Source organism: Miscanthus floridulus, chromosome 9, assembly GCF_019320115.1.
Source record: "Miscanthus floridulus cultivar M001 chromosome 9, ASM1932011v1, whole genome shotgun sequence".
In the NCBI taxonomy this organism is placed as follows: Eukaryota; Viridiplantae; Streptophyta; class Magnoliopsida; order Poales; family Poaceae; genus Miscanthus; species Miscanthus floridulus.
The window spans coordinates 129,884,421-129,907,119 of record NC_089588.1 but is presented as its reverse complement, the minus strand read 5'-3'; the positions used below and the strand labels follow the sequence as shown (position 1 = coordinate 129,907,119).

General features: G+C 44.5%; 1 protein-coding gene across 4 annotated transcripts; it reads left to right on the top strand.

Annotated features, from left to right (window-relative positions):
- Nucleotides 1–1,382: 1,382 nt before the first annotated feature.
- Nucleotides 1,383–10,133, top strand: LOC136484271 (uncharacterized). Of its 4 annotated transcripts, XM_066481509.1 has the most exons (7): nt 1,383–1,651; nt 1,743–2,208; nt 3,532–3,584; nt 3,921–3,988; nt 4,247–4,341; nt 9,419–9,578; nt 9,670–10,133. In XM_066481509.1, exons 2-7 carry the CDS (start codon nt 1,762–1,764, stop codon nt 9,861–9,863), a joined length of 1,017 nt encoding a protein of 338 aa, XP_066337606.1. In that variant the 5' UTR covers nt 1,383–1,651; nt 1,743–1,761; the 3' UTR covers nt 9,864–10,133. The 4 variants fall into 4 exon arrangements, with proteins under 4 accessions (XP_066337606.1, XP_066337604.1, XP_066337605.1 ...); XM_066481507.1 differs by having other exon boundaries at nt 1,388–1,651; nt 1,751–2,208; nt 9,419–10,133; XM_066481508.1 differs by having other exon boundaries at nt 1,388–1,651; nt 1,748–2,208; nt 9,419–10,133.
- Nucleotides 10,134–22,699: the final 12,566 nt, after the last annotated feature.

The window sequence follows — 22,699 nt, the reverse complement described above, 5'->3', positions numbered from 1 at the left end:
ACATGAGCGGGGACGCAGTCATCCGCTCTGAAATTCTTACGGACCATGAAAAGGGGATAAACCTACGGAGCTGGCAGGCACAAGGCTAAAGTTTAATCGTATGTTCGGATGCTAATTAAAAGAACTAAATATGAGTTAATTATAAAACTAATTGCATAAGCCAAGACTAATTCGTGTTTACAAACCTATTAAGCCTAATTAATTCATCATTAGCACATGTTTACTGTAGCACCATATTGTCAAGTCATGAACTAATTAGGCTTACAAAATTCGTCTCGCAAATTAGCCTCTATCAATGTAATTTATTTTTTTATTAGTCTATATTTAATACTCCTAATTAGCATCTCAACATCTGATGTGATGGGACTAAAATTTAATCCTCTAGTATATATCCAAACAATCCAGTGTCGGAAGTTTAGTCCGTGTTGCATCGGACATTCGAATGCTAACTAAAAAAACTAAACATGAGCTAATTATAAAACTAATTGCACAGGAGTAGACTAATTAGCGAGACGAATCTACTAAAAATTCCAAATAATTCATGATTAGGACATGTTTACTGTAGCACTACATTATCAAATCACGGACTAATTAGGCTTAATAGATTTGTCTCACAAATTAGCCTCCATCTGTGGAATTAGTTTTGTAATTAGTCTATGTCTAATACTTCTAATTAGTGTCAAAATATCTGATGTGATAGGGAGTAAAGTTTAGGAGCGCCTTGATGCAGCCACTTATGTCGCATTTCTCCAACGCTGAGACGGATGCCACCATCACCACCAATGCAAGGCACAACATCGCCAATGCAATTTTGTTCCTCTTGGCGGCTGTTGCCATCGCACCACTTCTTCTCCTGCCTGCCTCTTGTCACTATTACAGATTGGACATTCATTGCTGGTACCATCAGTGCCGGTTTTTGGAGAACCTGCAGTGATGACCCAACGTCGGTTCTTAGCTTCAAAATCAGAAAATGATTGGGGGTGGACCAAAACCGGCACTGAAAGTCCATATCACTATCGGTTTGTATCTGGAACCAACTGTAAATGGACGGTGATATGTTACTGTCGGTTCTAGCCATGAACCGATAGTGATGTGGTGCTATCACTGTCGGTTTTTGGCTTATGACGACAATAATAAACTAACAGTACAAAAAGCTGGACGAAAAAATAGACTGAAATTTTGTCTCTTTATCATTAGGTATATAGATATAGATATAGTGCGGTGTTACGTCCGCACAGCACACGGTTTACAGGTTAACAGGTTGGTTACAAACGCACAGGTTGGTTACACATGCACATGCTCCGCCGACACCGTGAAACCGTGTGCAAGGCGCTCTCGGGACGGACACCGCATGGCATGTGCAGGTACAGCCACCGGAAACAGACAACGGGGAGACTGACGTCGTGCCCGCTGACCACGATGGATGGGAAGTCTCCTTCGGCGGGCTCCGTGCAGTTTCTGTTGAGAACGACTTAGTATGAGCCAGTCTTGCTATTTTTTAAAGCAGGCTAGTATCTTCCTCTCCACTGGATCTGAGTTGGGACAGGAGACTCCCTATCCCTTGGTGGAAGGACTGCAGGGTGTGAAGCAGAGGCGAGATCGAGAAGGAAGGAGACGTCCATATATTGATTCATCCCCTACTAATTATAAGGTCGGTGTGCGCTTGCTTTCTTGTTCAATAATTTCCTCAGTTGTTACTGTAACCAAAAGATCAGATCTGAATGGTTTTTTATGTGATCAAGCTCAGCAGTTCAACGCAAGATGGCCGATCTTGCACTGGGTGCCCTGGAGAGGATCGTCAGAGCTGCCCTGAAGATCAAGAAAGCAGTGGAGACGGTCCAGCAGAACAAGAAGGAGTGTAGAGACATCCAGAGGTGCGCGGCCAGGATCACTGCTCTTTTGTCCTGGCTAAAAGACTTGACGATGGGCGCGGTGATGCACCCAGCATTTAGCGGGCCACTGGATGATCTAGCGGACAGCATGGAGGAGGCGCTGGAGCTCATCACAGATTGCCAACAGAGGAGCGCCTTGCGCCATCTCTTGGGGGCTGGGGACATGGCCAAGCGGTTGCGTCTGGTGCACGAAGATATACTGCGCAAACTGGCGCCGGCGAATTTCGCCACCAGTATCCTCCAGGTCCAGATCAGCGTTTCTGTGACAAACACTCTTCATTACGTCGGCGCTCATCCTCCACTCCTACTGCCGCAGGTATAAGTAATTTCCTCACATTACCTTGCCACACACTGCGCTAGTTCCAATCCAGTGTTTCATTCTTGTTAAATAAGGTGCTAGGTAAACAGAAATAATGACACCACATATTGAATGTTTTTTAATAAGAATGGCCATGTTTAGTCGAGCGGTGAAAAAAGTGCTTCTTTGAGAAGCTATACAAATGAAATAAAAGTATGGTAAAAATAAGTAACAGAACTTCTGCGTTTTAGTACAAATGGGTGTTGTGGGGAGAAGCGTGGTAAGAACAAGCTCTAAAAAAGCATACTATTTGGATTTTAAGCTTAGTTTATTTTGGTCATAAGCAGCTTATATAAATAGATACCACTGCGCACGCTGTTTTGTTGGGTGCAGTATGCAGAAATTACACTGAAGATAGATATATAGTTCTTTTTTTTAGATAATAAAACAAGGTTCCAGCCTCTATTATCCGGAGATGGTACACAGCTGAAGATAGATATATAACTCTTGTGAAATATTCGGTGCCTGCGCTCACATCTCCTGAAAATAAAGCTGCACGATGAATGATCCCGGCCACCTCAATCACTCCATTTCTCCTTGAATCCAATCATGTAAAAAGCCTGCTTGGTACATCGTATATGAGCAAAGCTTGGCCAAGAATGTCACAAGGATGCTTTATATTTTCCTTATCAGAACATGCTCTGTTTCTTGAATTCGAAATGGCCCAGCAAATTGCTGACACCCCCAAGGCATACGCCACCTCACATCAAGGCACCTGCTTAACCCATAGCCTATATTGTTGAACATTGATAGGCCTACAAGTTGCACCAACGCAACCACATTCCAAACCACTCTGCTTATTACAGGGTAGTAGAAAATAAGGTGATCTACACTTTCATTTTGAGCACATAAATATCAAGTGGGGCTCTCTAGTCACTTCAGAATCAGATTTTCCACTAACCACATAAAGGATTTAAGCCCGGAATCAGAGTTTGTCTAACGTCCGTATAGAGATTTCACTGAAATTTACCAGACTGACTTGACCTCCAAGTTATTAAATCAGCTTGATGATCAGTAAGTAGTAGACCCCTTACAAAATTTTGAATATGTTGGCATTGATCCTCATATACATCAGGAAGGCATCTTCCCAAATTCAGTTGGCAGTTTTTGCCAACACATAGGAGAAAACTACAAGGTAGATCAGGATGATTTTACCTTCATTCAGAAAACTTTACAGTTTCCTAAATTTTGCTAGTTTTGTTCTGTGCAGCACAAGGTATTACTTAGAATAGTAAATTTTTCATCATTACAGTAGCTTGCTTTAATAATTTGTTATTTCAGGTTGCAGGAGGGGTGAACTCATATGACAGTAATTTGAGTGCCCTTGAAATGAGGTCAGACATCGAGAAAATCTCTCCTTCAAATTGAAATTAACTTTTGCAGTTCCCAACAACTTTAGACATTTACCTAGAGTGATGTTCTCACAGGACCATATCTTCAGTCAGACCTAGTTGAGATTTTTTTTCTGTTCATTGACCTGTTGCATATGCATCATACAGTACTTGTGTTTTATTTGCTTAAGTGATTTGATGAGATAAGCAATGCACATTTCGTTTGCGCAAAATAGAAAAATACGCATCTTTATCTAGTGATGGGTTGATGCAGAAGATAATGAATCATACTCAGCAATATAACAACGATATTTACTTCTGTGAATTGCAATGACACAGGCCTGGAGTTAACAGAAATACAACAATGGTAGCAACAGGAAACGCGGTGCCATGTGCTTCCTCATCAAGTAAGATGGCATCTTCTGTTATCTTTTGTCCTAGAACCTGTGAAATCAAACTGATGAACTTTTCTTCCATGGAAATAGTATGCACGGGTTATTGTTAATAAAAATGTAATGATCTTTGTTGAATTATATATTCAGTGGCGTCTATATCCTTGTTGAAACCTTCTCATTTAGCTTGTGGAGTATTACTGCATGTTGAGCTCTACCATAGCTCTACATTAGCGTGCATAACTCAAACTCCGTCCGTTGTTTTTGCAACAGGGTTAGCAGAATTTAATTGGTCTGAGGGGGAGTCTACTTTGCATCTCTCTTCAGAGGAACACATCAGCGAAGGTGGCCATGCTTTCGGATTGAAGGTACTCCATGTGCTTGGTGCCTTGGTCTTGCTAATCTTATCTTGCTTGTTTCTTCGTTGTAGTACTCCCTCCGTTTCAAATTATAAGTCGCTTTGACTTTTTTTGTTCTTCCATTTTGCTATGGATCTAGACATTATTATATCTAGATGCATAGCAATGCAAAATAAATGTACCAAAAAAGTCAAAACGACTTATAATTTTGAACGGAGGGAGTAGAAGTTAATGCGTCGGTTTGTTATGTAGTATGCCTCAAGCTAATATGGTTTTCTTTGCATATGGTGGAATTACTAGAAATTTGGAATTAACAAAACTAGTACTTCATGCATTTCAAATTATATGACGTTTTTACTTTTCTAGATATATACTCCCTCCATATTGGAAAAAAAACGTCGTCCTGGCCCCTCCCCTCGTTTGCGAAAAGAACGACGTTATGCACCCGCAGCCGATATTCTGGACGAAAACGCCCTTGCCTCTTCGATCGCCGCACCGCGCATGCAGAGTGCATGCAGGCGTGGGCCGCGAAATCCTCCCCGCCGCACAGTGCCATGCAAGCGCATGCAACGTGCGCAAGCCATGCAAAATGCGCTAAAACCAAAAATAATCGCGACGGCGGGGGTCAAACCCGCAACGTCTCAACTCCAACCCCGCTGCGCTAGCCAGTAAACATGTGTAACTTTCTTGTATGGAATGTAGCCGCAGCCGTATTTAATAGGGGTAGATAGGGAACACTCTACCTTAATTAATCACTCCTTGGTATGCTAAATATTGTCCTAAACGATATTTTTTACCAGTATGGAGGGAGTATATATAGTTTTTGTTTGAAAGGATCAAGATTCCCAAGAGGGAGGGTGAATTGGGCTAATTCTAAATTTGTTGCAATAATTAAGTCCTACACTTAGCCCATTTCACCCCCTTGTGCCTAAGAGTGATTCTATTGTTCTACCGCACAAAAGTTTTGCACCCTAGGTTCTAATCCTACTCTTGCATGGCAATTCTAATAATGTAAAGACATGAATTGAATTGCTCAAATGTAAGTACTCAAAGTAAAGAGAGGAAGAGAAACACGACGATGTTTTTTCGAGGTATCGGAGAGTCGCCACTGCCCACTAGTCCTCGTTGGAGCACCCGCGCAAGGGTGTAGCTCCCCCGTGATCCGTGCAAGGATTAAGTGCTCTCTACGGGCTAATTCTTCGACACTCCGTCGCGGTGAATCGCCCCCAACCGCTCACAAGACGACTTGGGTCATCCACAAGCTCTACCGGATGATCACCAAGCTTTCAACCACCACCGAGCCGTCTAGGTGATGGCGATCACCAAGAGTAACAAGCATGAACTCTCACTTGACCATGACAAGCCTAATTTGAAAGGTGGATGCACACTTGCTACTTCCTATGCACTAATGAGGTCCTTAATCTTAGATTATCAAATCTCAATCACCCCACTAGGCTCTTGCACTCCCTTGCACTCCAAAGGTGTTGCTCAGCTGAACAAATGAGCAAGAGGGCTCCCATGGACGAGTGGGATAAGTATTTATACCCCCTCATTCAAAACATAACGGTTGGAGGCCAACTCAGCAAACTTCGGGGTGATCGAACGCGTCGATTTGGGTGACCGGACCCTCTAGTCAGTAGTAAACGTCACTGTGTCAGAAGTAGCCGTTGATACTGACCGGACTCTGTCCTGTGTCCGGTCAACACCCATCGGACGCGTCCGGTCAGCAAAATCCCTCTCTGGATGCTCTCTGTTGTTGACGGACGCTGGCACCCCAGCGTCCGATCTAGCTTCTGGTCCACGTCTGACAACTCTACCGTTCAAATGAATTGACCGGACTCTCCCAGCTGCGTCCGATCACAACCCGACCAGCGTCCGGTCAGTCATTTGACCCTCCATTCACTTCTAATTCGAAATCCTTAGTAAATGAAGTTGACTCCAATTGATCTTTGAGCTATTCCTGAGCTAGCTAGTGCTAGTTTTGACAAGTGTGCATTACACCTAATCTATTAGACTGACCTAGGTCAAGCTACTAGTCCATACCCCCCTTAATAGTATGGCCAAAGGAAAAACAAAGTCCTAAACTACTCTAAGTGTCTCTCCAACGTCAAACAACACTTAGAACTAGTCTGTCTTTAACCTTATCGTCCATCATTTGAAAACCGAAACGATTTTCATCGACAGGGGCATGAATACCATAATTGCCCAATCAATTTCCATTACTATGACCTAACTTAATTTGCCTCTGCAAAACACACGTTAGTTATAGCAATCTCGTGTCGTCATTAATCACCGAAACCCAACTAGGGGCCTAGATCCTTTCATGGTTATACACTTTGATATACACAGTCTACATACATAGTTAAATGAATGTACCTAGAAAAGTCAAAACGTCTTATTATTTGAAACAAAGGGAGTAATGGTTAGCCACACTGTTCACAAAGCAGGCAATTAACACGTTAGTCGACTGGTCCAAATCCTCAGAACAAACACATTTTATGACTGCTGCGATGTGAGGACCCACACCTATGTTCGTGTCCTCTTTGGTCTCTCTCCAAAGTGGCCACCATCAGAAGCCACCCCCACGGAGAGGTCGTCTGTGGCTCACTTGTCTAATGTCTCCAAATACTAAACCACAGAACATCGCCAACAGTGATCATTGGTTCTTTTATTTTAATTTGCTTGAAAATTTAATAAAATCTTCTTCAAAAAAAAAAATTGGTGCTCCATTTTAAGGGCCTAGGGCTATTGAGGGTTCCCGAGTAAGATGATGAGCAGCTAACCGGTAAGGCAGTACTAGAGCTCCACAAGGTGCATCGTGATGGGCCAGTGGTGGAAAGACGTGGGGCGGAGTGTAGGAGAGTGTGTGGTTAGGAAATGAAGTAGGGGAGAGTGGGTAGTTGGGGATCATAATTATAATATTAATTAATTAATGTACAAGGTGGACCGGTGGTGGAAAATACGTGGAGGAGAGGGTGGGTGAGTGTGCGGTCTGGAATAAAGTGGAGGACAGTGATGGTACTCCCTCCCTCCGTCCGCAAGGTAGGTGTGTTTGGAACTGCTCCGTAAACTCTGCTACTCATACTTTATTGTGAAGCAACTGTATAAAAATAGGAGTTTATAGAGCACCTCTTTAGGTGCTCTCATCACTATTCTTTTTCCTCGATAAGAGTGCATAGAGTTAAAATCGTTAGGCTGATAAAATGTGGAGTGGAGCTGAAAAACATGGAGTGGAGCAGTCCAAACACCTCATAAATATATTAATTTCTAGAATCCGTGCCAGTCAAATTTTTTAAAGTTTGACTAACTTTATAGAAAAGAGTAATAACTTTTATGACATAAAATAAGCACCTTATGAAAACATATTATATGACAAATCTAATAATACTAATTTAATACCATAAATCTTAATGTATTTTTGCTAAAAATTCAGTTAAAGTTTAAAAGATTCGACTTAAGACAACTCTATCGGGAACAGAAGGAGTAGATGTGCAGTTGGGGATTACACTAATATATTAGGTAGACCGACGAGAGTTGGCCGACAAGGCACGTGGTCATAGATCTCACACCTAGAAGGTTGGTGGAGTAGGGGCTCTGACAGCATGTTGACTTATTAATTTTTTTTAATTGGATACAACTTGGACACAAACAACCCATACAATCTACACATACACCATAATACCACCGAACAGCACACGCGTGCGTATACTCTAAATTTTCTAGAAAAGTTCCAGAAAAAAAGGTGCGACAACAGGAGTGTCCCACTGGACAGCTTTACTACTGGACCACAGGCCATTCACGACTTATAGACTTAGAAGAACTTCGATTAATGTTTTAGTATTTTTGTTTTGCAATTTACTAAGCAGCCCCCTGATGTTTACATAGAAAAACATCTCGTGGCTGTTGGATGAAAGATCGATGGTCAGCAAAATCGCGTGTTTGGACCTCTGAAAAGACTCTAGTACAAAGCACATATGACATATGCCTATGAAGTTTTCCTGTGTGGAGATCTTCTTGGATATTAAACCTCGTGAGGCAGTTTTCTCTTTCAGTTTCCATGTTTGAAGCCATGTGAATGAATCAATATATTATCAGGAGAAAAACTTCACCAAATTTTCATCGGTCACTCCATTCCACGGTCCATTTATCCCTCCACTCCTAGCATAATAGTTCTAGCAGATTTTACTAAAAGTACTGGTTTGAGATAAATTAGAGATAAGAATTATCATTGGTTTACTCTCCCGCCCGTGACCCAAACTAACAATCCATGCTTAAATTAGTTAAAATAGCAAGTGTCTAGTCACAGTACAGAATCTGATCGCAAAACGTATTCAAACAGATGATATGAATTGTATGTTTCATGGCAACACACATACATATTTGCTAGTAATAACAAAATGAGTAAGGCACTGCTCGTATGCAAAGTATGTTTTGAGTTTTGTAATATACTTTAGTTTTTTCAAGGGGCATGAAGAGTTTGGATGGAACGAACTTTATAGTTTTGAAAACCATAGTATTACTTAAAACTGTATTCTTTTGGGGTTTTTAAAACTCCACCTTTTTTTTCTAAACTATGGGTTTACTTGTCTCGTGCTTCTTAACCTAAAATTCCGTGATACTAGAGTTTCTTAAAACCACAGCATCCAAACAGGGCTTAAGCAAGTTAGTGGATGTGTAGCTTCTTCCTATAGGACCAGATTTAAGCATGCAAAGTATTTTTTTAGAGCATTGGGTAGACACTATGGTTTTACAAAATATTTTGGTTTTCAAAAGCTGGTGGGTATTTGTATACAAGAAATCTTGTAATTTTTAAGCCATAGTTATGTCAAAACCGTAGTTTTTTGAAAGTTCCATTGGAAAGTGCACTAATGAGGATTCTTTTTTCTAAACAACAGTTTTGTCACTTTGTGTGTCATTGGTTTATATAAAATTACAGTTTCATGATACCATGCTTTTCTAAAATTGCGCATCCAAAACAGACCCAATATTGCGTCAGCTACCTCTGCTGTCAGGTCCCTGTTCTGATTTTCAATTGAAAAATGAAACATTTAACATGGAAGTGGTTGTTGTTGTTATCTTGTTGCAGCAAAAGATCGTGATAAAGGTGGCAATGACGTCCAATAAGTCCCGTAGCAAGGCGATGGCACTTGTGGTTGCATTGGGTGGGGTCGACTCAGTGGCGATCGCTGGTATTTGCCTTTCGGGCGAAGCGAACATGGCCGACCGTGTGGTGGTGGTGGGCCAAGGTGTGGACTCCGTCAAGCTCATTAGCGCACTGCGCAAGAAAATAGGCTATGCTGATCTGCTGAAGTTGGACATTGTTGGCCCATCCCGCAGCAACGGGGAGCTGCCGGCCAGGCAACGTTTCAGCGACCCGTCCTCGGGCTCATCCTCTGATTCCGGCGACGACAAGGAGGAGGAGGACCCACACCCGTCGTCGTCCAATAATGGTAAAGGGAAGCAGAGCCTGCAGGTCGCTCGGCCGCATGTGGCCATACGGCCGGACGGCTCATCAGCGAAAGGTTTCTTAGGGTACCTTCGCTCCCGTTTTTGCTTTGCCAATCATGAATAGCTGTTTGGTAGCCACGCTCTTCTCCGCAAGCACACTCCGCCAACAAAGACCGAAGGCTACGAGGCATCAGGCACGTCGTGAAAGAACTTGCATTGCTTATGGGTTTGCTATTTCTTATGGCTCTTGCCCGGATCTTTGAGTGAAAATAAAATAAGATAAAGTAAATCTTATGCTTCATCATATATGTAAGAAACAAATGTGTGTCGAATAAAATTGTGATCTACTTACACGCGAGAAGTACAATCCACCTGCATAGAGGACACGGTATTACCTCTAGCAATATGTGTTGATAAAGATTGTGCACAAAAATAAAACCATGCATAGAAACAGTTCAACTGCGCGACAAGAAACTCGTATCAAAGGTCGTGGATAAGGTATCGATAACAAAAACAAGTCATATAGATTTGGGTGGGCATCAAGGTTTTGTAAATTTTTTTCATTGAATAAAGATATATGCAAATAAGTTACAAATAAAACAAGACCACTTGTCATGCCATCTCTCAAATTATCCCAAAAAGAAACATAAGTAAAGTACAGGGTATTGGATTGAACTATTTAATTAAGAAATCTTTATGGTGCTTTGTGTCGTAAAACAAAAGGACTCTTACATGGTAGTTTATTTGTACGTAGTCTCTTACCAAACTCTTATGCCTTAAACTATATATACGTGGTAACTGTTATAATCACCAATATAAAGAAATAAAGAATAGTCTCCCTGTCTTGTGAATGTGTTATTCTATTTTTATCTACTATGTTCATCATGAGAGACAGAGAGTGAAATGTCATAACCACTGGGGACGTGTTTTATAACACGTTATCAACACAACAAGCTCTACGTCGACATCTCCATTGAAGTTGCCGCCGACCTCGATGCCAATGCTCATGCAGACGTCTTCTGAATGACTACATCGTATTCTCGACATTATTAGTGGAATGTATCTGCTTTTGATATGTACATCGACATGCATCATCGTCAGGCAGATTTATGACAATGCCAAATGCCCTATGTGGTATTAATCTACTGACAACTGCCTTACGTGGCTAGTAGAGTAGATCAAATTGGCATCCTCTATAAGGTATGATGAAAGAATCATATGGCCATCAGGAGCAATTGCTCCTAGCCTAATATATTGTACACGTAGTACATACTTTGTACGGATAGTATATATACATACAGACATGTATATTACATGCTTTACATATTGCATTTAACTTGGTGAATACCCCGCGCGTTGCCGCGGAAATTGCTGATGATTTAGAATAAAATTACTTATATAAAGGGATCAACAATTATACGTTAATGTTAGTGAATGACGTGGCACGCTGATGTGGACAACTAAATGCATGTTAGTGGATGACGTGTCTCGTTGACATGTAGATCATAATTGCAAATGCTAGTTGGTCATAAATGCATCCGTAGTGGACTGATTAGGTGGACAACTTGTTTAGAGAAATAGCTAGCGGGGTTTAGCTTTAGGCTCCGTTCGGTTAGAGTGAATCTGACCGTGGAACCATTCCGGCCGTGGAAGGCGTATATAAATTTTAGTAACGAATCCGGCCGGAAATGGTTCGGGGGGTTATTTTCCAGGAACCGAACGGGGCCTTATAGAGTTTATAGATCAGGGTTAATAAAAAACTGCTCGCTAGATTGAACGCCGCTATCAGAGCCGAGAGAGATGTCCACGGCACCCCGAGGGGCGGATCTGGGCATTACCTGTGGGGGTTTTGCTAATTGACTTAAGATTTACAAGCTTGGCCCACAGGTTTTAAATCCGTGACCGTGTCCTTCGGCTAGACATGCCGCTTAGAGCGGGCGGACTATGAAAGCTGCCGCCGCCGCCAGGGGCTATCCACCCTCTGCTCTCAGCCTTCGGTGGAGACGAGCTCCAGCTCCAGCACATGGATAAGGTGCTAGCCGGGTTGGCTTCCCGGCCAATGGGCCTAGAAGTGGCCCAGGCCGGTCGTCATTCTCCATTTTTTAAAAAATATTATCAATTCTTTTTTTTTAAAACTATTATCCATTCTTCTTCGGGATTTCTATTCATCTATCGGTTGTTGTTTTGTCTCTTAATCAATCAGTTTTCTACGGCTGCGATTTTGTTGAGATTCGTGCTATCTTCAGTGGCTTTCTTTCTTTTTTTTAGATAATGGATAAAACAAATATCCGGCCTCTACATCCAAGGATGTACACAGCCCATTATTACAAAGTTTTGAATGAAAAAAAGAGAAAGCCATAGTCTTATAGATCGATCAGGACGCTAGTTCAAACAAAATAAATGTTTCCATCCTTTATTGGATATCTCTAAAGCAATAATTTCCGATTTCTTGCTCATCGTTGAGAGCGCGTCCTTGGCTGTCTCATCACGCTGCAGCTGGGCCCAAGAGCGTAACCAGTACGCTCCTCTGAAAATTACCTGCATAATAGAGTTAGATTTCATTTGATTAAAAACAACATCATTACGGCATCTCCAGATAGCCCAAAACATGGCAGCCACCCCCACCCAAATCAAATTTCTAATCCTTTTATTTTGATTAGTCAGCCAACTACCAAACATGTGGCTGATTGATCTAGGTTGGGTCAAACTAGTAGCAAAAAAGATAATCCTCCAAATCATTTTGGTAAGGGGACAGTCTAGGAACAAATGTTGGATAGTTCCATTCCCATTACAGCAGATGCACTTTTGACTCCCCTTCTAATTTTTCTTAGCGAGGTTGTCTTTGGTTAAGACGACACCCCTTTGCAAGAACCAAAGAAAGATTTTAATTTTGAGAGGAATTTTTATCTTCCAGATCTTCCTATGACGAAAAGGTGTTTGTGTATCTATAAGATAGAGATACATTGAGCGGACAGAGAACAAACCTGATTTGGTTAAACTCCATCTGAAGTAATCCGAACCTTCCACCAATGCGACATTTGAGATCCGTGCTATGGCTTTCTTTCTTATTGGGCCGTTTCAGTTTCTTGTTGGGCTGTGTATCAGCAGTGGCCGGCCGCGCAGACGCGACCCGCCACGTCTTACGCTGAGCTCGAGGCGTGTCGGGAACCACAGCTTCACCGGACGCCGCGCTGAGCAGCTGCTGCCTTTCCGCCTCGTCCCAAGCCTCCTCCTCGTCGATGCTGCTCGTGACCAACGATCATGGAGTTCATGGAACTATACTGGATATGTTTCCCTACAAGATAGAATCGTATACTCGTACGACTTTTTTGGAATAGTGCTCGTATGCAGACATGCAGTGTGAAAATGTGCCATGCACATGTTATATATATAGGAAACAAAAATTGTTGGATCCCGATGAATAAGTACAATACCGCTTGAGCACGTTGGCATTTGTAAAGGAAATGAGAATTCAGTAATCTGTTTCAGTATATGGTTCTTTTGTCAGTTGTTCATTTGTAAAAGTTGTTCTTTTATTCAGTTTCAGTTGAACCACCAAGAACGGAGATCGATTGAGTAGATAGATATCTGTACATCTCATGCCTCCGCCCTCCAGGACCAGTTAGTGAGCTGTTGATGTACCAGTATGTTCCTCGTCCTCGTCATGTGGCGCTTTAGATTGGAAGCAATCAGTCTTTCAAACAAAAAAGAATGGTTGCTTCCCTTCTGAAAAGTCAACGGCTCAACGCAGCGCTGCAGATCTGGAAGGGGGAAAAAGGGGTCTATCAGAGTTTATGTGTACGCAAGAGGTCTTCGGATAGACGAGGTTGTTATGATCTACTGTACTTGCATATTATGTCAACGTGGCGTCAATATAATCTCATAGCCTGACAGGTGGTGGTCAGCCCGCTGGTGTTGATAGATAAACGCGCCACACAGAAAAAAAAAAGGGGAAAAAAGAAAAGAAAGGGAAAGAAAACATGGTCATTGTCAGGCATCTCTTTCATGGGTCTCATTCTCATGAGACATGACCAACTTTTTACGCAAGCTGCAAAAGGTGAAAAGGAAGACTCATTAGGCGTCCCCAACGGACACCGTGGACAGTGGCCTCAACGTCCACGTTTGCGCTCATCGTCCAGATCAGTATTGTGGGTGGCTCCGCAGGTTATCATAGCATCTTGCAGAAGAGTTCAATGTCCTATCTGACAAAAAGCCAGAGCACTCGTTGGGCTACGCGTTGAGTACTTTACAAATTTAGATATTAAATAAATATATATTTCATATATTGCCTCGTAAGAAGTAATAGATAATTCTAACTATTCAACTCATATCCATTTGGTGTACCACAACAAAGCCCAATCTAGTATTGTGGGGCAGCAAGCTAGAAAGCGGGGTTTTCTCTATCTCACAAACCCTTATATCCGTCCGATAATGAGATGTTTTCGTTGCAACTTAAGAGAAAGCAGTTTCCCATTTGGTTCACCTTCATCATGACCGTCAACAAGGTGTAGGGGTAGACTATATCCTCAACATCAAGATATAGTTGCCGGACTTGGTGTTCTCGTGCGGCCAATTGTACGTAACACCATTTAGAGACACAGCAAGATCGAACATTCACTGATATGCTTTAAATACGAACAATTAACTTATACGCATGATACTCCAAACACAACTATGGAAACTGCATACAACTACTTGGTTGCTGGTGCTTATTGGGTTCGACGCAACTAGCACCCGGACGTCTGGCGCGAGCACGCGTCCGGACGCCCCTCGGGACCATCCAAATAGGACTCGTCCAAATCTCATCGAATAAAGCAACGACTGAAATAAAGCGGACCTATCCAATGCAATAGAACGAGCGCGCCCCCGCGTGCGGCTGTCCCCCGCTGCGCCGCCGTGCCTCGTCGCGTTGCCATCCCCCGCCGTGCCGCCATCCCCTGCGCGCCCGTTGCCCTTCACGCCCATCCCCACTGTGCGCCATCATCCGAATATCCAATGAGAAATTTTTCATCGGAAGATCTGTTGCAACACGGAGCAATGCGAGATGCAACATTAGAACTATTATTACTTGTTTGCAACATCAGAACAAGTATACTGCAACATTAGAACAAGGCTACTGCAACAACAAAACAAAGCTACTGCAATGCGAGATGCAAGATCAGAAAAAAGGGACTAATGCAACAAAGAAATATTACGTGTTGCAACATCAGAACAAGGCTACTGCAACAACAGAACAAAGCACAATGCGAGAAGCAACATCAGAAAAAAAAAGTGGCTAATGCAACAAAGAAATATTACTTGTTGCAACATCAGAACAAGGCTACCGCAACGAACAGAATAAAGCGCAATGCGAGAAGTAACATCAGAAAAAAAGAGACTAATGTAACAAATAAATATTACTTGTTGCAACATTAAAACAAGGCTACTGCAATACGAGATGCAATATCAGAAACAAAAAAACACTAATGCAAGAAAGAAATATTACTTGTTGCAACAGCAAAACAAGGCTACTGCAACAGAGCACGCCGGAACCCTAGCCACCGCCGCGTCTCTTAGATCCAGAGGAGGAGGAGGAGGAGGGCTCAGATCCAAAGGAGGAGGGGGAGCACTCAGATCCAGAGGAGGAGGAGGAGTGGGGCTTAGATCAAAAAAATGACCGACCTACCTCGTCCAAGCCACCGTGGTCGTCCTCGTCTCCGGTGGGGGGAGGCAGGCCGAGGCAGCGAGGGAGGGAGTGAGGGAGCACGGGCGGCGGGACGGCAGCGAGCGGTGGGGCGCGGCGTCCGTCCTGGGGGCGCAAGCAGGCCCGTAGAGCGGCGCGGCGTTGCGGCAGCGAGTGACGCGTGGGGGAGCGGGGATGGGTTACGGGATGGGATAACGATGCCGATGGGATAAGGAGGGGAGGTCACGGGCCGTGTCTGGACGCAAGTTGGGGACGGACGCCCGGTTCATATCAATTTCGTATTGGGTTTACAATACTATAATATGATGATGTTAAGATGTCATGATATTTTAAGTCATTACATCACACACTTAGGACAAAAGCACTTGCTCTTCTTAATTCAGTATGTGTTCTACTTATCTTGAAGCTTGCCGGCAATTAGTAAGCGTTCAGGATCCTGATTGCTGACCGAACGACAGCACATCACATCACATGATGGAGCAGGAGTTGGGGTCTTCCTCAGCGGAATGATGATTGTAGTAGGGAACAACGCCGTGGTCGCCGGCGCTGGCGTAGGGGTATTGACAGTCTTGAGGGCCCTGTGGCGGCGGCGGCCAGTACCTGTCCGATGCAGCAGGCCTTGTCGTGGAGGGCATCTGTGGCTCGCCCACCGCAGCTGCCTCTCGCTTGCGCTCTCCTGCCGTTGCTTGCCCATTCTTGTCGTCCCATCTGTTACCACGCATGGGTATGGTGGTAGCATCTTTCTTCCTGGCGTTCCAGTCGATGTCGTCGTCGCCAACTGATACATGTCCTGATGATCCACCTGCCGGTACAGACACGCGCCAACTGTTGTTCTGTATGGCGGCAACGCTGTCTTCCTTGATCCCGTTGCGGCTCCTGCTATCCCCGAAATATATCGATCCACCTGCTGAATAATTCGTGTGCATACTGGTTTTTTGTTTCAAACTAACAGACGAACGCTTAGCGTTTATGTTCAGTACCATCCCGGGGATGTTTACTGCGCGCGGTGCTGGTGCTGGGCCTGGGCACAGCATCATGAACAGTGAGCCGGCCGTCGGTGGTGGTCTGCTGGTTGCCGAGGACGAGGAGGCGGACGTCGTTGGCGACGCCGAGTTCCAGGAGGCAGTTGTTGATCTTCCTCTCCGCATTGTCGATTCTGCTGCTGGTGCTTCTGCCTGCCAGCAGGAGCTTGGTGAAGGAGCGGCAGGACTTGACGACCTCGAGGGCGTCCCTGAGCCTGTCCAGAACCCTCGTCCTCGTCGCTGGGCGCCGCCTCGGACTAGCGCACGAGCTCGGCAATGACCTCCACGCGACGTGCCAAATCCTGGCATCTGCTCTTGCACTGGCGAGCTCCACTGGCCGCCTTGGCGATCTCCTTGGTGACCCTGTAGATCACGCCCATGATGCTCAGGGACTCCATCGTGATGAACGAACAGCTTTGCGCGCGGCGGAATCAACCGCTCGCTACTAGCTAATCGGAGTATTCGGCAGTGGAAAAGGGATCTGGAAACAGGAGAGTTTACTGCAGGTAGTCTAGTCACCCCACCACCAAGCGCTGAAATGGGATGCAGGCTGCTAATAAGCTGAACGTTGCGTGTTTTTTGTAGGCCTTGTTTTCTACAATTCTACTGGATGCAAACCGTATGGCTGGGAACGGGGCACGGACGCATAGTCCGGTCGATCTCATGCGCAAAAACTATCAAGAGCCTTCATCCAGGCACGGCCGCACGGCCCAATAGGGGAGCTCGGCGAGTCGTCGCAGACTCTGACTAGTATACTACCGAGTACAGGCGCGTCGCCATCGCGACTGAGTGACACCCTGTAACTGGCTGACGCGTGTCCCTGTGGCCGGCTTTTCCATTTTTTTCCGTGCGCTAGAAGAAATATCCAGGTCGAAATCAAATCGAACAGTATCCTCGTAGGATACATATATCTCGATAATGATATCTCACGGCGTCCGTCGTGTGACTCCCTGCGGACCTCATCCTCGTCCACTCGTACGCAGACTCCGCCCGTGTCGCACGCCCGTTCTACGCTACGCGCCTCTGCTCACGGGACGGACTCTGCTCGCCCGCGCCACCTCTGCTCGCGGGATAGACTATGCCTGCACTGCCGCCCCCGCCAGCCCGCCGTCGGGACTCGCGCCTCCTATCGCGGCCGTGCTCCATCTAGCTGCCGCAGCCACTGCCGACGTCCATGCCGCTGACAAGCTCTGCACCAATGATCTCTGCGCACTCCGTGGCATCGAGCTCCGCGCCGGCGTCGAGCTCAATAAGGACGAGCTCCATTCGACCAAGCAAGTTGACATTGCGCTGAAAGCACATGTTGCAAAAACGTATGTTTCAAGTGTTTTAGTTGTTTCAGAGGTATGTTGCAAGGGTTTGTATGGATGTTGCAAGAGTAGATTGAGATGTTGCATATGTTGCAATGGTTATACACTTATGTTGCAAATGTCTGGCCCCAATGTTTCACACATATGTTGCAAATGTTTCATTCGAATGTTGCGTATGTTTTGCAGTGGCTACACACGTCTTTTGCCCTGGTGCTTTAGACCTATGTTGCAAGTGTTTCAATTGTTTCGGACGGATGTTGCAAGTGTTTCATCCAAATATTGTAAAAATAGATCTGGTGTTGCACATATTACAGTGCACTACACCAGAGAAGGACATCACTGGCGGTTCAAAACCCCCCTTCACTGGCGGATTTTGAACCGCCATAACCAACTCGGCAGTGATGAGCTGATCACATCACTGCCGGTTATGCCAAACCGGCAGTGATAGCTCGTATATCACTGCCGGTTCGTGTTACAAACCGGCAGTGATACTTGAGCAATCACTGCCGGTTTGTGTTACAAACCGGCAGTGATACTTGAGCCATCACTGCCGGTTGTTTTAACCAACCGGTTGTGTAGATTATATTATCACTGTCGGTTTTCTTTGAACAGGTAGTGATATACTTTTCACAATTTGCATTTTAATAATTGTTTTATTTTTATTTCGAGGGGAGGTGGTGGGGTGGGAGGTCGGGGAGGTGGAGGTGGTTGCTATCGATCAATTTGATATCGATGTGGAGGTGGTTGTGGATCAGCGACAATACAAACCCATCAACATTTATATTACAAAAGTTCCAAAAAAAACTTTAAGTATCGAATTAAGAGTCGCATTACAATAGCCTATCGATGTGGTCTCTTCCGTACTGCGCCTTGTACTTCTTAGTCCTCGCAATGGAGAATGATCCTTTCTTGGTCAATATCTCGTCCATCACAAACCTTGCTATCTCCTCTTGAATTCCTCTCATCTCAAAATCTAGCAACTGGTTGTGATTGTTTGCTTTGCGCTGTAATTGAAGCAAGATGATATTGAGATGCACAAACGTAAGACAAAACAATAGAAATGGGATGCCTACGTACCATGTCATCTCCATTATCTGTTTTTGCGCCAAAGTATTTTAGCATTGCCCACATCACATAGAACCCGCATTCGTTGTTCCCCATCAGTTGATCTAGGGTCTTGAGATCCTCCATATACTTTACACTGAATGGGGCACTCCATTGCTTTTGCATCTTGCTATCGAGATTTTTCCAATCAGGTAATGCCTTCATTCTATGTGACATTGTAAATGAAGTGTGAAGGCCGAGGACATTACAATATCCTATGTGATTAGAAAGTGTTGTGATATTGGGTTCACTTACTTATTCAGCACTTTGACTAGGGGGTCGATAAGAGAAAGTGGCTTTTTCTTTGAGTCCCACACCTCGATATGTGAATCTTGAAGATAGATATCTACGAGGATGAAATGGTTGCTGCAATCACAAAGTCCATGTTATTGAATGACATATCAAGAAAAGAAACACTAAAATAAGGGTCGAGAACACATACTAGCAGTTGTAGGGTAGGAGTACGTTTGTTTTGTTGTTTCTGAACATCCTTTCAAACTCAATCTTCAAACTTGTTGGTACATAGTCATCTTCACCAGAGGCGGTGCATGTTGTCTCATTTACAAATATGGGATCCAAGAAGTCTATATTGCTCAATCGCTTCTTTAGGCACCATTTTGCCATACACCTGCATAATAAACATAGGATATATTCAAATGCAGATCACGTAGTTTATTATAACATTGTGAGGGTAGGGTACTTACATAGACCATAACATCAAAATCTGCGTATCGAGCGAGCGCCGTTGGAAGAGCTGAAAGAGGTCTTCATAATAAATAATATGCACCGTTTCTTCAGGATGATTAAAAACCAGTCCGGGAGGGATGCAAACTTCAAAACCGACACAGTCTCCTTTGGCAGTATCCAGGGAGTAATAATCATGCAACTGTCGCATGTATGTTGGCAAATCTCTATACTCTTGTTCGGTGGCGACCAAAGGATTGCCTCTTGAATACTTGTATGCGACCGTGGCTTTTTCAAAATCTCTCGTTCCGTAATACAACTCCGTGGCCCTCTCCATGGATATGCCCATGTTGTTGGCCAAGTTCTGTATCTCTAGCAAATCTTTGGTGTGTATTTCTCTAGCTCTGGTTTGATTACTCTCTTTGTTGTGTTGCCTTTCAAATTTGGTCTGTTCTCTCCACTTCGGTAGACTGGCTATTCGATTAAAGAAGGCAACGGCGGCTTTCTTGCTTGGAGGCTCCACAGTCGGGTCCTTCATCTTACCCGTAATGCTAGCATCCACCTTCTTCTTTTTACTTGTCTAGGGAGCATTACCAACCGAAACTGATGACCTCTTGTGTTGCGAGGTCGAACCTGATCGCACTTCTTTGGATTTTGGCGGAGGAGGAGGAGGTGTCTTCTCCTTTGGCTGTGGAGGAGGTGGAGGAGGTAGAGGAGGTGTTTTCTCCTTTGGCGGTGGAGGAGGTAGAGGAGGTGTTTTCTCCTTTGGCGGTGGAGGAGGTGTCTTCTCTTTCGAGGCAGGAGAGGGAGAATGAGGATCTTGCAGAGGAGAGAAACCTCTTGGCGGCGGCGATGCCGATGATTCACTGTCATCCTCATCATCCGAAGATGGCTGCTCATCCAGCTTGATGAAGCGTTTGCACCAAGCCACATGAGTGCCCAAGTTGTGAACAAGACGCGGCCTATCTTCCTCCACTGGGAAATCAATTCGTTTAGGTCTCAAAACACTAAATTTAAGCTCGGTTGAATAATACGAGGAGATAGAAAATCCAATATAAATTCAAGTGATTGTGAGGTGCAGTAGTTAGAGGTGTTTCACGTGAGTGGGAGGTCAAGGGTTTGAATCCCAACGGCTTGCTATATTTGCGATTTGCTATTTTTTGGGCCCAGAATGCCGCGACTTGCTATTTTTTACGATTTGCTATTTTTTGGTTCGAAAAATGCCACAACTTGCTATTTTTTGCGATTTTTTGCTATTTTTTGGGCCCGGAACCGTGATTTCTGGAAAATGCCGCCCCTACAAATCATTCTCCGCCCCTACAAAACTGATTTGCAAGGGTGGCTGGCTAGCCGCCCCTACAAATCGACGACTTGTAGCAATGGCGCCGTAGGGGCGGCTGCCAAAACCGCTCATAGAAATCATCTGGAGCCGCCCCTACAAATTAGTCTTGCAGTAGTGAGGAACCATTGGTTTCTCCCTAGAATTTTTTTCAGCCAATTGATCTTGAAAAGGATCACATAACTGTAATTTAGGATACACTAGTAATTTGATCCGGTCATTAACTTTGGAAGGACAAATTCATTTTCCCACGTCACACGTATTGGTCAAACAAGACGAACAGCTCAGTACCGGACTTTTTTGGTCCCCACCTGCTCCCTTCAATAACATTCTATTCTCCTTCGATAACATATATATGAAGTAAGAGTTTCATTAAAATAATTTCTTTATTTCATAACCTTGCTACATTTGAAATGTGTATAATGTTAAAGACCGCTGGAAGACTACAAGGTGTACAATAACAAAAATCATTCGAGTATGGGATAAGCCCATACCCAGTGAAGAACACCATGCCTTGTCAAAAGAAGCTGGGGGAGAATTTGCATAAACAGCAAATACCACCAGAATCCTGCAAGGCATGGGCCGCAGACCTAGACACCGAGAACAAGGAGCGCCTCACTAGCCTTCCTGTTGCATCTACCGTAGATGATGCAGGGCGGGAGTGGTGTGCACCTTCTCCGCTGCCCTAGGGAAAGGAGGATCGCCTTCATGCAAGGGGAGATGATGAACCGATTCCGAAGATGAGACCTGATGGATAAACCACATGTGCTTTGATAGTAATATAATCATCAGCATCCCCGGGCATCTATCGAAGTTTGACCCCCTAAATTCACAAGCATTGCTCTAGCATCTAGGTTGTGCAGCCCTTGCTGCATCTAGATGCCCGAGGAGACTTACCCGACTATCCTTCTCCCAGCATCGTCACCGGAGCCGGTGGTGTTGGGGGAAGGAAGCCATGGGGGTGAAGACACTCAAAGATGTTCACTAGATCTGAAAACTTCAAGGACGAAGAACATGTGGTGTAAACCTAGAAGACAGCAACCATATGCCTATTTTTATAGCCACGCTGGTCACCAGTGTACCAGACTGGGTGGGAAAGATAAGGCGCATCGGATTCCCTGGCTGGCACTTCTTTATCTTTAACTGGACTTAATGATACAAAATACCTGAAATACCAGACAAGCGTTTGCGCCAAGCCACCGGATGAGGAGCATTGACCTCTTCTTCGTCAAGCATAGGGGTTGAGCCGCAGCTACTGTGACCCTTGGGCACTGTGCTATTCAAAGTCGGGATAGGCTGCGGTTGTGTCGAACACATGGATTGCATAGCTGACATAACTCGTGCATCAACTTGAGCAGCTATCCGTGCTTCCATGCTATCTTCGATTTCCTTTCGAAACCTTTGGAGCTCTTCTTCTCTTTGCGTTCTAGCCCTTGCCCGGCTCCTATAGGATGAAGATTCACCTTCGAATGCTTTCTCCCAAGGAACATTCTCGGCTCCTCTAGTGCGACCGGGGTGCTCCTTGTTTCCAAGTGCTTGTGTGAGCACATCATTTTCTCTATCGGACTTGCGGTTACCTCTATTCACTTCCTTAGTTAACATTGAAATCCTCTGGAGGAGATCGGTGACGGGTTCACTACTGGCATTAAGGCTCCCGTCAGTATTGTATTGTGCCCCCCTTGCGAGTAGGTAGTTTACTGATCTGGGCTGCCAATCGCTTGTCTGAGGCCTAACGCCGCGCTGCTCTAGTTTCTGGACTTCTATTTCCCATTCTGGA

What these genes read in the sequence shown, in the direction of transcription:
- LOC136484271 (XM_066481507.1), top strand. Translation starts at nt 1,762, where the DNA reads ATGGCCGATCTTGCACTGGGTGCCCTGGAGAGGATCGTCAGAGCTGCC. An exon ending in CTCCACTCCTACTGCCGCAG is followed by an intron (nt 2,209 to 3,531) that starts GTATAAGTAATT and finishes TTGTTATTTCAG; the next exon opens with GTTGCAGGAGGGGTGAACTC. An exon ending in TTGAGTGCCCTTGAAATGAG is followed by an intron (nt 3,585 to 3,920) that starts GTCAGACATCGA and finishes GCAATGACACAG; the next exon opens with GCCTGGAGTTAACAGAAATA.